Below are 12,560 nucleotides of genomic sequence, written 5' to 3' on the forward strand. Positions count from 1 at the left end.
TGAACTGTTTTTTTCTTCTCTCTTTCTTTTTTTTTTATTATTATTATTTTTTTTTAGTGAGGCAATCGGGGTTAAGTGACTTGCCCAAGGTCACACAGCTAGTATGTGTCAAGTCTTTGGTCTGAGGCCGGATTTGAACTCAGGTCCTTCTGACTTCAGGGCCGGTGCTCTATCCACTGTGCCACCTAGCTGCCCCTCTTCTCTCTTTCTATAAGGGATAATTAGATGGGAGGGGGTTCCATTTCAAAAATGAAGACGATGTGAAAATAAAAGATAGCAATAAAAAGTAAACTATAAACTAAGCTTAGTTTCCCCATATGTAAAATGGAGATGGGAAAATCACAGTGTGGAAAGGAGAAGGGAACTAGATCTCAAATGTCAGATCTCTGACATTCTTTGAGTCCAAAGGTCCACACAAATGTGGATTTTCATATATTAGGTTTGCTTAAGGCTAAATATTTCTGTATTTTACTAGTGACACAATGGGTATAAATTTAAACACAGACACAGGGTCCATGAAACAGTTTATGTACAAGGACTAGATGATATAACCCAGAGAGATAAGGTAGGTCCCTCTTCTTTAAGCTTATGACCTATGATTCAGAGATCACCTACTCCTGGGGAATGGAGGAGTATTCTTATCTGACTCAGATCCCAATTCTCTTTGAAACTCTTAGTCACTACTTATCTGCAGTTGAGCTATGTCCTAATTCAATTTAACTGAATTCAATGTAAGCAACTGAGCTTATTGTGGTTTATAGGTGTACCCTTATGTAAGCATGGAACATTGATCTCCACCAATAAAGGAAGAATCCCATGCCAAGGGGCTTTGGGAATAAGGTTAAACTTGGAAAAAAAACCTTAAATCTGGAATCAAAAAATCTGAGTTTGAATCTCAGTCTAGCTGTGTGACCTTGGATAAGTCACAAAACCTTTCATATGTCTCTCTCTCTAGGTAGATTAACAGCAACAGCTCTCAAACTTTGGTCTCAGGATCCCTTTACACTCTTAAAAATTATTGAGAAACCCAAAGAGCTTCTGTTTATGTGTTTTATATATATATATATATATATATATATATATATATATATATATATATATCAGTATCTACCTTGCTAGAAATTAAAATGTCTTAGTATTATTATGAAAATAGTTTTGAACTCACAGACCTCCTGAAAAACACCCAGGGGTCCCCCAGACCACACTTTGAGAAATAATGGACTTAAAGAATTTCTTCCTACTCTAAAATCCTATGAACATTATCAATTTTCTGCATTTATTGATTCCAGGAATTAACTTGATTTATTTTTTTCCTCTCAGCAAAAGAGCAGTTGGCTGTTTCTCAAGGGGGATACGGACACTAGAACAAATTCGCCTGACCTGGATACACAGTCACTCTCTCATAGTAGTGGGACAGAGAGAGACTCTCTCCAGAGGATGCAAGGAGACTTCTATTCACGTGAGTGGTTGCGCTAGGGCAGCAGCCCCCAGATGAAGGGTTGAATGAGGTCTGAGTGAAGATGATGTAGAGAACCAGAGCCTTTGGGCTGGAGCTACTACTGGGAGCTCCAGAGCTGCATTCTCTAAATCATCATCACTAGCCCAATGAGATAATGCTTAGAAAGAACGGAACCTTCATAATACACTAGCCATCTGTGTCTGTAGTTCAGTTTCCCTGATATAGGCATCTAATTACACTAAAAACCTGTCCTTCTGCATTTTCTCTGTGGAGCTCTAGCAGAAACAGTCTACAATGGAGACATATATACCCATAGGGAAGACACAGGGCAAAAGCTTTCTCATGCCCCATTAAGACAAAATAGTTCCTAGCCATCAAGTAAGAGCTGCATTCCCACAAGAGCATGGTCCAGGTGGATTAAATACCAGGTATTGAGGCAATTACTCCAGGAAAAAAACTTTCAGCTCATTCAGATTAGCTCATTCTGAATGAAACTTGATTTTCTCTGTGTATGAAACAGACACAACAGTTGCATTCATAACTTTTTTGGGGGGGGGTGTTGTGAAAATCAGTATGGTTGAATATAAGACTTAAGGCAAAAAAAAAAACCAAGATGCTCAAGTAATTATAAATTAAGTGGTTTCTGGCATTAGTGTTCAAGAAACATGCATTGTAACAGTCAGCCAACATGCAGGGCTGATGGGTCAGGTATTTCAGCATTGAATCTAACACTGGGAAATTTTGAGTCTTTCTTTAAAGAGAACAATTTCATTTGGGGCAATATCATCATTAATCAGTAATAATGTGAAATCATAGTAAAGTCAATAAATATTTGTTAAGTGTTTGCTATATGCCAGGCAAGGCACAATGCTAAGCACTGGGAGTACATGTGGAAACAAAAATAAAGATAATTCCTGCCTTCAAGGAGCTTATATTCTAAAGGAAAAAGACAATACATGAAAAGAAGCTAAAAGAGGTTGAGGAGGGAAAGTATGCATAGAGCTTAGTGGAGAAAGAAAACTGCAGAGTAGGGAGCAAAGCCTGGAGAGTGCTGAAGGAGTGGACATGGTCCATTCAGGACCTTCCTTAAAACAGAAGTGCTGGGAAGGATGGACCAATTAGGGAAGGAGCCACAAGGGCAGGGTGAGACAGCTACTGGCCTTGGTGCTGAAGGCATCTTCGGTTGAGAAGGCTGTTGGCCATAATGGAAAATGAAATCTGGAGAGTTAGGAGCTGGGCCTAGAGAGGAATGGAGGGAAATCAAAGGATCATAAAGTTAGCACTGGAAGGTTATCTAGTCTGATTGCCTCATTATGCAGATAATGAAATGGGTCCAGAGAGGGAAAGCAACTTTGCCAAAGACAGATAGACAGTAAGAGATGGTGTCAGGATTTGCTTTCATGTTCTTTATGCTCTAATGCTCTTTCCACTATACCACACTACCTCTATGTGTGACAAATCAAAGCATGACCAAAACAACAACAACAACAACAACAAAAAACCTCACATGTGGGGATCTCATTATTTAGGACCAAATATAGTATGAAATAACTTTAAGAGATCCATTGCTTTTTTATATGTTCTCATTCTTTGTGGATATCCCACTTTGGCCACACACTAACATTATTGCTCCTCAGACGTCATCATCATCATCATTGCTTGCTAATTGTACCTTTTCCAGGATTGCAGACCTTAAAATTCTAATCTCTAACATCTAGCTCTGATCCTTCCACTTCTTCCACTTGTTTCCTTATTTTTAATGTGCTTTTCACAATTATCATGACCTCCAATTCCCTGAATCCTCCTTACAAGCCCAGGCTACCTCCCTTTCCTTAACTTGCTTTGTATACATAGCCTTGAAAACTCTCCAGGGCAGCTAAGTAGCACAGTGGATAGAGTACAGGGCCTAGAATCAGGAAGACTCATCTCCCTGAGTTCAAATCTGGCCTCAGGCATTTACTAGCTGTGTGACCCTGGCCAACTCACATATTTGCCTCTGTTTTCTCTTATGTAAAATGAGCTGGAGAAGGAAATGGCAAATCATTCCAGTATCTTTGCCAAGAAAACCCCAAATGGGGTCACAAAGAGTTGGACCTAACTGAAAATGACTGAACAACAATTGGTACCTCCCCATTGATCTGTTAAGTTAGTAATTCATGTCCTACCACCCTAAAATCTCTAGGATGTTTCACTCCTCCCAAACCATTAATTCTCAGCCCTGATGGTTGCCTCATCATTTAATTCTTCTCCTTCTGTTCATAGTCTATTAAGTGTCCTTGAAGAAAATTGAAAGTGAGGTGATTTCATCAACCAACTATACCTAAGCAGGGGCCTTTCTTGACACCCAGCTTTCTACCTCTGCTTTCATTGACTCCCTGTCTGAATCCCTATAGTGGCTGTTCAAAAGCTTTTCCTCTCAGGTCTCAACCATACCCTCAACAGACAACAACTTCCTTTTTCATTGAATTCAAGGTCAACTCCCTCAGTTTCCATTCATTCCTCAAAATGTTATCAGCAGCATAATTTACACTCTTCTCTTTTGCTACAATCATAAAAGAGGTAACTATATAGGGGCTAATCCTACCTGTGTCTTTTATCCTATAACCTCTTACTTGCTCTTCTCTCTCTCTCTCTCTCTCTCTCTCTCTCTCTCTCTCTCTCTCTCTTTCTCCCCTCCATGTTTCTCTGTCTCTGTCCTATATAATCAGTCTCTTTTCACTGATTTCTCCACAATAGGCCTAAAAACATATTCATCTATCCAACATTCTTCCTTTGACTCTTCTGCCCCATCTGCCAACTATCCCATCACTCTACTCTTCTTCATAGGCAAACCTTGAAAAAAAAGAGATGACTAGAGCCATCTTCTTTCACTTCCTTGTTATCCCACTGTCCCCTCAATTCCTTGGAACTTGCCTTCTATCCCTGGAACTGCTGAAAATACTCCCTGAGAGGTCACCAATGAACTAAAAAGCCAGATTTTTTTCAGTTCTCAACTTCCTTGAACTCAGCAATACCTAATAATACTGAACACTCCTTTCTGTTAGATACCTCTTAGAAAACTTACTCTTGTAATGCTTGTAATTATTCTTTCTTTTGTTGGCTTTTTCCCCCCTGAACATTCATGATATGAGTGTTTCACAAGGGTCTGTCTGTTCCTGGCCCCTCTCCTTTTTTCTCTGAGCTCTCTCCATTGGCAACAACATTTACTCTCATGTCTTCAATTATCATCTCTACACAAATGACTTCCAGATCTCTATCTCTAGTCGTGACCTCTCTCTTGAGCTCCACTCATGTGTCTCTAATCACCAAAGGACACCACATTGGGATGTCTTACCAGAACTCTAAACTCAACATGTCAATAACTGAGTTTATTTTCTTTCAACCTGTTCTTCCTGACCACTGTTTCTATAAGTAGCACCACCATTTGCCTCATCTCCTATGTTCAAAACCTTGGTAGTTTCTTTGACATCTCCCTCTCTCTTTCTTCTCACATCCAAACAATTAACAAATCCCATTGCTTCTACTTTTCTGTTTCTCATATCCATCCCCTCTTCTATCCTACCATAGTAAAGGCCCTCATAACTACCCACCAGCATGATTGCAATATCTTCTTTTAACAGGTTTTTATATTTCTATTCTCTCCCACATCCAATCTATTCTCTGTACCACACTACCAGGCTTATTTCTTTGTTCTTAGATCTTGTGATGTCACTCTTCTGCTCAAAGTTCTTTAGTAGCTCCCTGGTATGTACCAAGTAAAAGTCAAACTTCTTTGTGTAGCATTCAAGGCTTACTCTACCTTTATGGCTTAGACTTAGACACCTACTTCCTTTCAGTCTTTCTGTGCTTCAGTCAAATGTGACTAACCATTCACAGTCCCTCAAATACACTTCCTGCTTTTCCACCAATGTAACTTTTCTCACATTGTTCTTTATGCTTGAAAAACCTTGCCTCACCCTCCTCACCAGTTGGATTTCTACTTATCCTTTAAAACTCAACTTAAATGCCTCTTTTTTCCAGGAATCCCTTCTTGACTCCTCTCAGTTGGTAACAACCTTCCCTCCCTCTGACCTAAGAGTGTATTTTGTATCTCTCTAGATCCTTTAAACATTGAGTGTAACTTGGAAAATATGGCAATTTTCACATATGGCCACTAGATGGCAAACATATATTATCTTTAAAAAAAAAATCCTTGCTATGCCTATAAAATTGGACTTCATCATTTCCTGCTTTCTTTAATAAGTCTAGAAATCAATAAACCATTAAGCACCTACTATGTGCAAAGCACTGACAGGCCCATAGATAGGGGAAGGGAAAGTGTTTCCCTCCACAAATAGTTTTACTTTTAGAGAGATTTACAAGTATGTGTTTGTGTTTACTTACAGTGATTCTTACATGACAGAACTTTCATATTACTCCCCTAGCATGTTCCTTGGCACCCTCTGTTCTATGTTGGTACAATTAGACTTTTAAATGTAGGTTCCTTGAGGCTGAAGAATTTGATCTTTTTTTTAATTTATTCTGTCTCATTCATCATCATCACGATCACCACTGATTATACTAATATGTCCTCAGAAATCCAAAAACTGAGTAAGAAATACATTCCGTGGTTTAAAACAGATGTAATTTTTGTACCATAGGGCCTGTTTTCCTCAAGCATCTGACTAGACTGCCACAATAAAAAGAAATTCTAATTTTTTCAAAGTATAGAATAGATCATAGGAATTATAGCTGGAAGGGACCTTGAAGATCCTCTTGTCCCATCTCATTTTACAGAAAAACTGAGAACCAGCGATAGAAAGTAATCCCTGGGCAGTGTGCAATAGAGAGACAAGGATCAAACCAGGTCCTCTAACTCCAAATCTATCGTCCTTTCCACTGCACACAGTGCCTCTATAGGTCTAATACTTCTAAGTGCTGCCATTGGCTCACTCAATAGCATTTAGAAGAACTACTTATCTAATATAGCCATAGCCAGAACCAGCCTTGGAGGAAATGGTAACTAAGATTTCGTCTACCTTTGATCCTCCATCACGGTCCCTCAGGTGCCTCAAGCACTGGAGGTGCTTTTGCTGTCCGTTGGCTTCCCGTGGCCCTCATTGTGGGGTCCTCATCCAGGCCTGTCCTCCTTAGTCAGCACTCCAAGTTCTGGTCCTTGTCCAACCTTCTTTTCCATCAAAGCTGGGTTCTTTTCTGTGCTGATCTGATAAACTAGTTGTTGCTGATCTGTTAGTGATACCTTCAATGGAGATTCAAAGAATTTTAATGCTGGAAAGGATATTAGAAATTAAATAGCCCAACCCCCTCATTGTACAGACAGGGAAACTAACTGAGTGCTCAAAGAAAGGGAAATGACTTGTTCCTAGGATTAGCAAGTTAGTGGTAGAATCAGGGCTAGAGGTCGGGTTGTCTGATTCCCAGTACATTATTCTTTCTACTACCCTGCACAACCTCCTTATATTCATATTTTAATAGATAGCTTCAGTAGACACTTCTTTAATCTAAAGGAGAGACATTAAATGGGGATTAACTTTAGATAGGTGGGGACAGAAGTACATTTTGGTTCTCAAATGATAGCAAGAGGCATCCTCTGCTCTGCTTCAACTAATCCTGACTGCAGATTATTTTAATCATCTCTGTGTACCCTTGGTCAAATCACTTAACTTCCCTGGGCTTTAGTTTCCTTACCTATAAAATGAGGGGATTCAACAAGATGGCTTCTGAAATCCCTTCCAGTTCTAAATCAAAAGCTGTGGTCTTGTGACTCTATGATATCTATCAGCCTAAATCCATTAAAAGGTAATTTCTGGGGGGCAGCTAGGTGGCACAGTAGATAGAGCACCAGCTCGGGAGTCAGGAGGACCTGAGTTCAAATGTGACCTCAGACACATGATACTCACTAATTGTGTGACCCTGGGCAAGTCACTTAACCCCAATTGCCTCGCCAAAAAAAAGGTAATTTCTGTGTTTATTTAGGAGATGAAATGTTCTGGCTTTCTATCTGTTTCAGTCTCATTTCCTTTGGAAGCTTCCCCCAAGTTTCCTTTTTCCACTTTGGAAATGAAAATGAAAACAGCCTTCACTTAAAATCATCTTTTCTAATAGCTTTATTTGTATGTAGTTCTATGTATTATACATTCTGGTTATATAGAAATTGAAGTTTATGTATACATATTTATTTAAAATGATTCTCTTTCATGTAAGAGCCTTTGAAGTATCTAGATTCTTTGAAAATTCATACATTACATTTTCCAGGATTCAAGAGATGATTGAAATTCAGGTGCTCATCACATTTCACCTTTCTCACAGCCCTGCTTGGCTGCTTAAGGAGATTGGGTCCCAAATAAAGCCAAACTCTATTGGAAGTCCAGATATAAAGTTTGAAAGGTCAAGAACATGGAATTGTTTATATCTGTATTGGTCTGAAACCTGCTCTTGAGATTTGTGAATCACACACACACATACACACACACACACACACACACACATGCACACACACACACATACGCACACATACACACATACATACTATCTATAGCCCTGTTGGTCTAAGTTGCATATCTGCCATCTGTTCTGTGTTTTTATGAGAGCTCCTCATCTTTTCATTTTGATTTGGTCTTCCTCAGTTGACTTGCTGGTAGGCTTGATTTGAAGAGCCCGTTAAAAGTTATGTGTGTCTGTTTCAGGATTCCCATATAACAAATCTGCTTCTCTACCTGGATATGGAAAGAATGGATTCAACCGGGTAGGTACTTGATTCCCAAGCACGAAGTTTACTAACAAAGATATCACCAAGTGCCTTGGTTGACAGCTTTTCTAACCTTTTGAGTAACAGCCCAGCAAGAAATCCAAGATGGCCTACACATCTGCCAGCATCAGATGGTCTAGTCTACTGTAACTTGGTTGTACGCTGTCTCTCTCTCTCTCTCATTCTCACTCTCTCTCAGAATAAGTTTCTAAAAGAACATAGTGACTCATTCTTTGCTTCCCTTCCATCTTCCTTCTTTCCCATCCCCAAACAAACCATACACAAAAAGATCTTACCATGAAATAGGAACCCAGCAAAACTGAAATCAATCACAGGTAGGAACAGGGAGGTCTTTCAGAAACAATGTCAGGGAAATGACTTGTCTGTCATGAAGTCCTTTTGAATAAGGCATATAATTAAAGAGAATTTTTTTAAAAGTTGGGAAACCTAAGAACTTGTTATTCTATAATCAGGCGTTCTTGCAGATCTGAGTAGTAGAGAGGAGATACAAAGTAAATAGTAGACTTATTCGTGACTTCCTCCCAATACTGTAGTCATAGTGACTGATGGCAGTGCCTTTCATCACTGAAAGCAAACCAAGACTAATTTTTAAGGTTGTGTTTTGCAATTCTATGCAATTTTTTTACACTGAGCATGTTGGATTTGAGTTTGAGGCTGAGTATACCTATATTCCTTGGCACTTTTCCCTTGATAAAAAAAAAATGGTGCCTCCCACACTTAAAATGCATTGTCATCACTGAATGGTCTGAATTTTGGAATGAGCATGCCGCATGCTGCCTAAAGTGTTTGTAAAGTAATTTCTCCCCCTTCACCTTCCAGGTTGGGATGGAGACAGGAACACAAACTGAAGGGGACCAGTTGAGATAGAAATCGGCATATGATTCTAATCATATCTACCCCTTCCACAATCCTCCTCTCTGTCTCCCAAACACCAGAAACTTAAGACAATTGCGTATGGGGAAGGAGTGATGGGGGGGAGAGGAGGAACATACTGTGGATGGAAAACAAGATAACCAGAGTCATCACCTTTTGTCTGAATGCCCTGATATAAGTATGATCTTGCTTCTCTAAAATCTTAGTCAAATTATAATATACTCTGTACAACTCATAGATAGTTTATTAAAAGCTGAACTCTGAACTTCCTGCGAACTAAAATATTGAAATGGTAAATACAAGTTTTATACAGAATTTCACTTTTTCTGAAAAATAAAAGCATGATGGGCAAGAAAAGCATACTGGTTAGTATATTCACATTTGGAGAATACACATAGACTGTGAAAATGTGATTCTATATTGTTAACTGGGGTCAGAGATTGGCAACATACAAATTGTGCCTAGCCCAGTACTTTTTACCTTGTTGAGATCTTGATAGTATCATAGAATTTAGAGCTGGAAGCCACCTTAGAGATCATCTGGTATAGATTTTGTCAAAGGAAGGCCCACAGACCCCTAGGAGTCTCCCAGACCCTTTCAGGAGTCACTGAGGTCAAAACTGTTTTTATAATATTGCTAAAAAGTTATTTGCCTATTAAAATACTCCCCCCTTTTCCAAATACATATCTGTGTTAGGCCAAATTTTCTTCATATGCTTCAAATGAACTATATAGTTCATATATAGTATGTATATAGTAGCTGATTGAACACAGAAGGAGATATAAGACTCCTACTGTCTTCTGTCTAAGTCAGACATTAAAGAGATTTCCAAATATATGTAAAACAGTGCCACTTTTCTCACTGATTTTTTTTCTTTGGAAACTATAGCTGTTTTTCATTAAAAAAAGTATTATGTTAACATGTAATGGATTTATTATTGTTATTTTAAATGAATAAACATTTAAAATGTATAAGTTTTAATTTCTAATACAGTAAATTTCAATTAATATAACCCACAGCACTTTGGGAGGTCCTCAATAATTTGGGAGGTCCTCTAAAGGAACCTGAGACTAAAAGTTTCAAGAACCTCTGACTCAGTCCAACCTCCACATTTCACAAACTGGAATACTGAGACCCAAGGAAGAGAAAAGACTTTTCCCAAATCATAAGTCTAACAAGGAGCAGAACCAAGATTTCTTCCTCTGATACCAAATGCAGTGTTCTTGTCACTATAGCATGATTACTTAAGTAAGAGTTTGAATGATTAACATAGGAAGGTATTGGTCTTGACCATATCTGAAGTTCTGGGGGCCACATTTGAGAAGGCACTAGGGACACTGATAAATTGAAGAGTAAAGGCAACCATTATGAAGGGACTAGAGCCCATCCATACCTCATGAAGATCAGAGGGAAAAAAGTGGAGACATAAGGGCCAGCCTGTTACAGAAGAATTTTATTTGTTATTCTTTGTTCTAAAGGGCAGAACTGAGATCTATGACTTGAAAGTACAGAGAGACAGACTTAGGCTTGATGGAAAGGAAAAAATATCTGAAACAAATTATAGCTATCCAAAAATGGAAAGGAGTGTCAAGAGAAGTGCTGGGTTTCCTTTTACTAGAAGCTTCAAGAGAAACCTAGATGATCACTCATTGAGTATTTCATAGAGAGGATTCAGATACAGATTGGACTAGAGGTCCCTTCCGACTCGGATTCTGTGACTGTTTTGGAAAGATTTGATTTGAACTTTTTATGTCCTCCTCTGCTCCTCACTAACATTTGTGGTTTCTTGCTCTCCTCTATTCTCTCTTTCTCCTTTTATCATATTGTAAATCTATTTCTTGGGGAGAAAAGGGTGATAGCCCCGACATCCTTGACCTTCAAAATCACCATTCTTCTAAAATTATGTACTACTTGGCAAGTAGTAACATTGTTCCATACCTAAGAGGTATCTGGGAAATGCGTTTTCACTGACTATTCTTTGGGTACCTGGCAAGTAGTAACATTGTCCTATACCTAGGAGGTGTCTGAGAAATGCATTTTCACTGACTATTCCTTGGGTGCCTACATGATCAAAAGTTTAATAGAAACAACCTGGTTTCATGATGAACAGCCACCAGACAGCTATATAAAGGATGAATTGGCAAGGGGAAAAGAGTATCAGGAAAGAGTGAACTATATGTCAGACTGATCACACAAGGGTTTTTTTTTTCCCCCAAACAATTAAATCTGTGATACAGACCTGTTTTTCTATTGCATATTGTTTTCTCCTAAAATTAGAGCACATTAAACAATACTCCAGTTAATTGAGAGGCCTCATTAGTTGAATTTGGTCTCATCTAGTTCTGTACCGCTAAAGAATTTAACATGGATTCCCCTTAGAGAGGTGGTGATCACTGAAAGCATTTTGTGGTTTCGAAATTGGGTTCAGCTAATTGATGTTAATTTACTGTATGCTGCACAAAGTTATTGTTAACTTAGTCATCTAGAGCCCATTTTTCATGCTTTATTAATATTTCTATTAGATGAATCTGGGGTTCAAAACCTGGCAGTGTGGTGGCCTTTTGGCTTGGAGGTTTCTTCATTGTAACCTAGTAGGTCACTTTTGTTGTTGTTAGGAAGTAAGGCGTCTCTACTTTGTTGATGTGTTAAAATATACAAAACTTTCTTGGAGTGGCAAGACCCCCTCCTTTTATAAATAAGGAAAATGAGGCTATTCAACATCACCGTGAGTCAAGGTCAGAGCCCAGACTTCCACTCAACAGTTCTTGGGGCTGGAAGGAACCTCAGAGGTAACTCTAATCCAAACCCTTCATTTCACAAACAAGGACAGAAAGATTCAAGAGGTAAAGTGTTCTGTCCTGGGTCCCACAGCTAGTTAGAACGGTGGCCCAGGTCTTCTTACACTTACCCAGTCTTGTGTTCATTCTGTTATGTCAGGAATCCTGTCCTTGGAAGATGATAACACCATAAAGGACCTTTTTAACACTAGAGAGTGGTGTTCTGTGGTGACTTTGGGTAAATCACTTCTCTCTTTTGGTCTCAGTTTCCTTACCTATAAAATGAAGAAGCTGAAATAGATGATTTCTGAGGCTCTTTTTGCTTTAAATCTTATGATCCTATGGAAAGTCATTACTTCTGAGCACTATTAAACATCCTCATTTTCTTGTGGTTTGCTGTTGACTCCTAGAATTAGAACATAAAAAAATCCCAGTTAATCAAAGGTTTTGGTTACTTAGATTGTATCTTATCCATTTCTGTGTTTTCCTCTCCCATTTCTTCTAAGAGACACAGTAGATGATCAGTAATGTGTATTGTTTTTATTTCAGTTGATTCAGGTTTACTGAGTGGGGTACAAAATTATGATTAATAGCAAAAACACACTTAAAAGCCCCTCAACTCTTAGGCAGTTTTGCCTGTGTGAGGCTACCTACATTGACAGGGTGGTTTTGAAGCCCCTGG

At 38.8% G+C, this 12,560-nt stretch overlaps 1 protein-coding gene across 8 annotated transcripts in view; it reads left to right on the forward strand.

Annotated features, from left to right (window-relative positions):
* ABLIM2 (actin binding LIM protein family member 2) overlaps positions 1-12,560 on the forward strand; it is a 301,430-nt gene that overhangs the window by 259,826 nt on the left and 29,044 nt on the right. For 6 of the 8 annotated variants that reach the window (XR_003566819.1, XM_027836365.1, XM_027836364.1 and 3 more), the window contains 2 exons: positions 1,321-1,459; positions 8,146-8,204. Coding sequence is in view for 7 of the 8 variants with exons in the window: in XM_027836365.1 (XP_027692166.1) it covers positions 1,321-1,459; positions 8,146-8,204 (198 nt within the window). In the remaining variant the exon portion in view is untranslated. The remainder of the gene's footprint in view (positions 1-1,320; positions 1,460-8,145; positions 8,205-12,560) is intronic. The other 2 variants (XM_027836368.1, XM_027836371.1) reach the window with 1 other exon arrangement.

The sequence above is a fragment of the Vombatus ursinus genome, unplaced genomic scaffold, assembly GCF_900497805.2.
Source record: "Vombatus ursinus unplaced genomic scaffold, bare-nosed wombat genome assembly UNPS02014818.1, whole genome shotgun sequence".
In the NCBI taxonomy this organism is placed as follows: Eukaryota; Metazoa; Chordata; class Mammalia; order Diprotodontia; family Vombatidae; genus Vombatus; species Vombatus ursinus.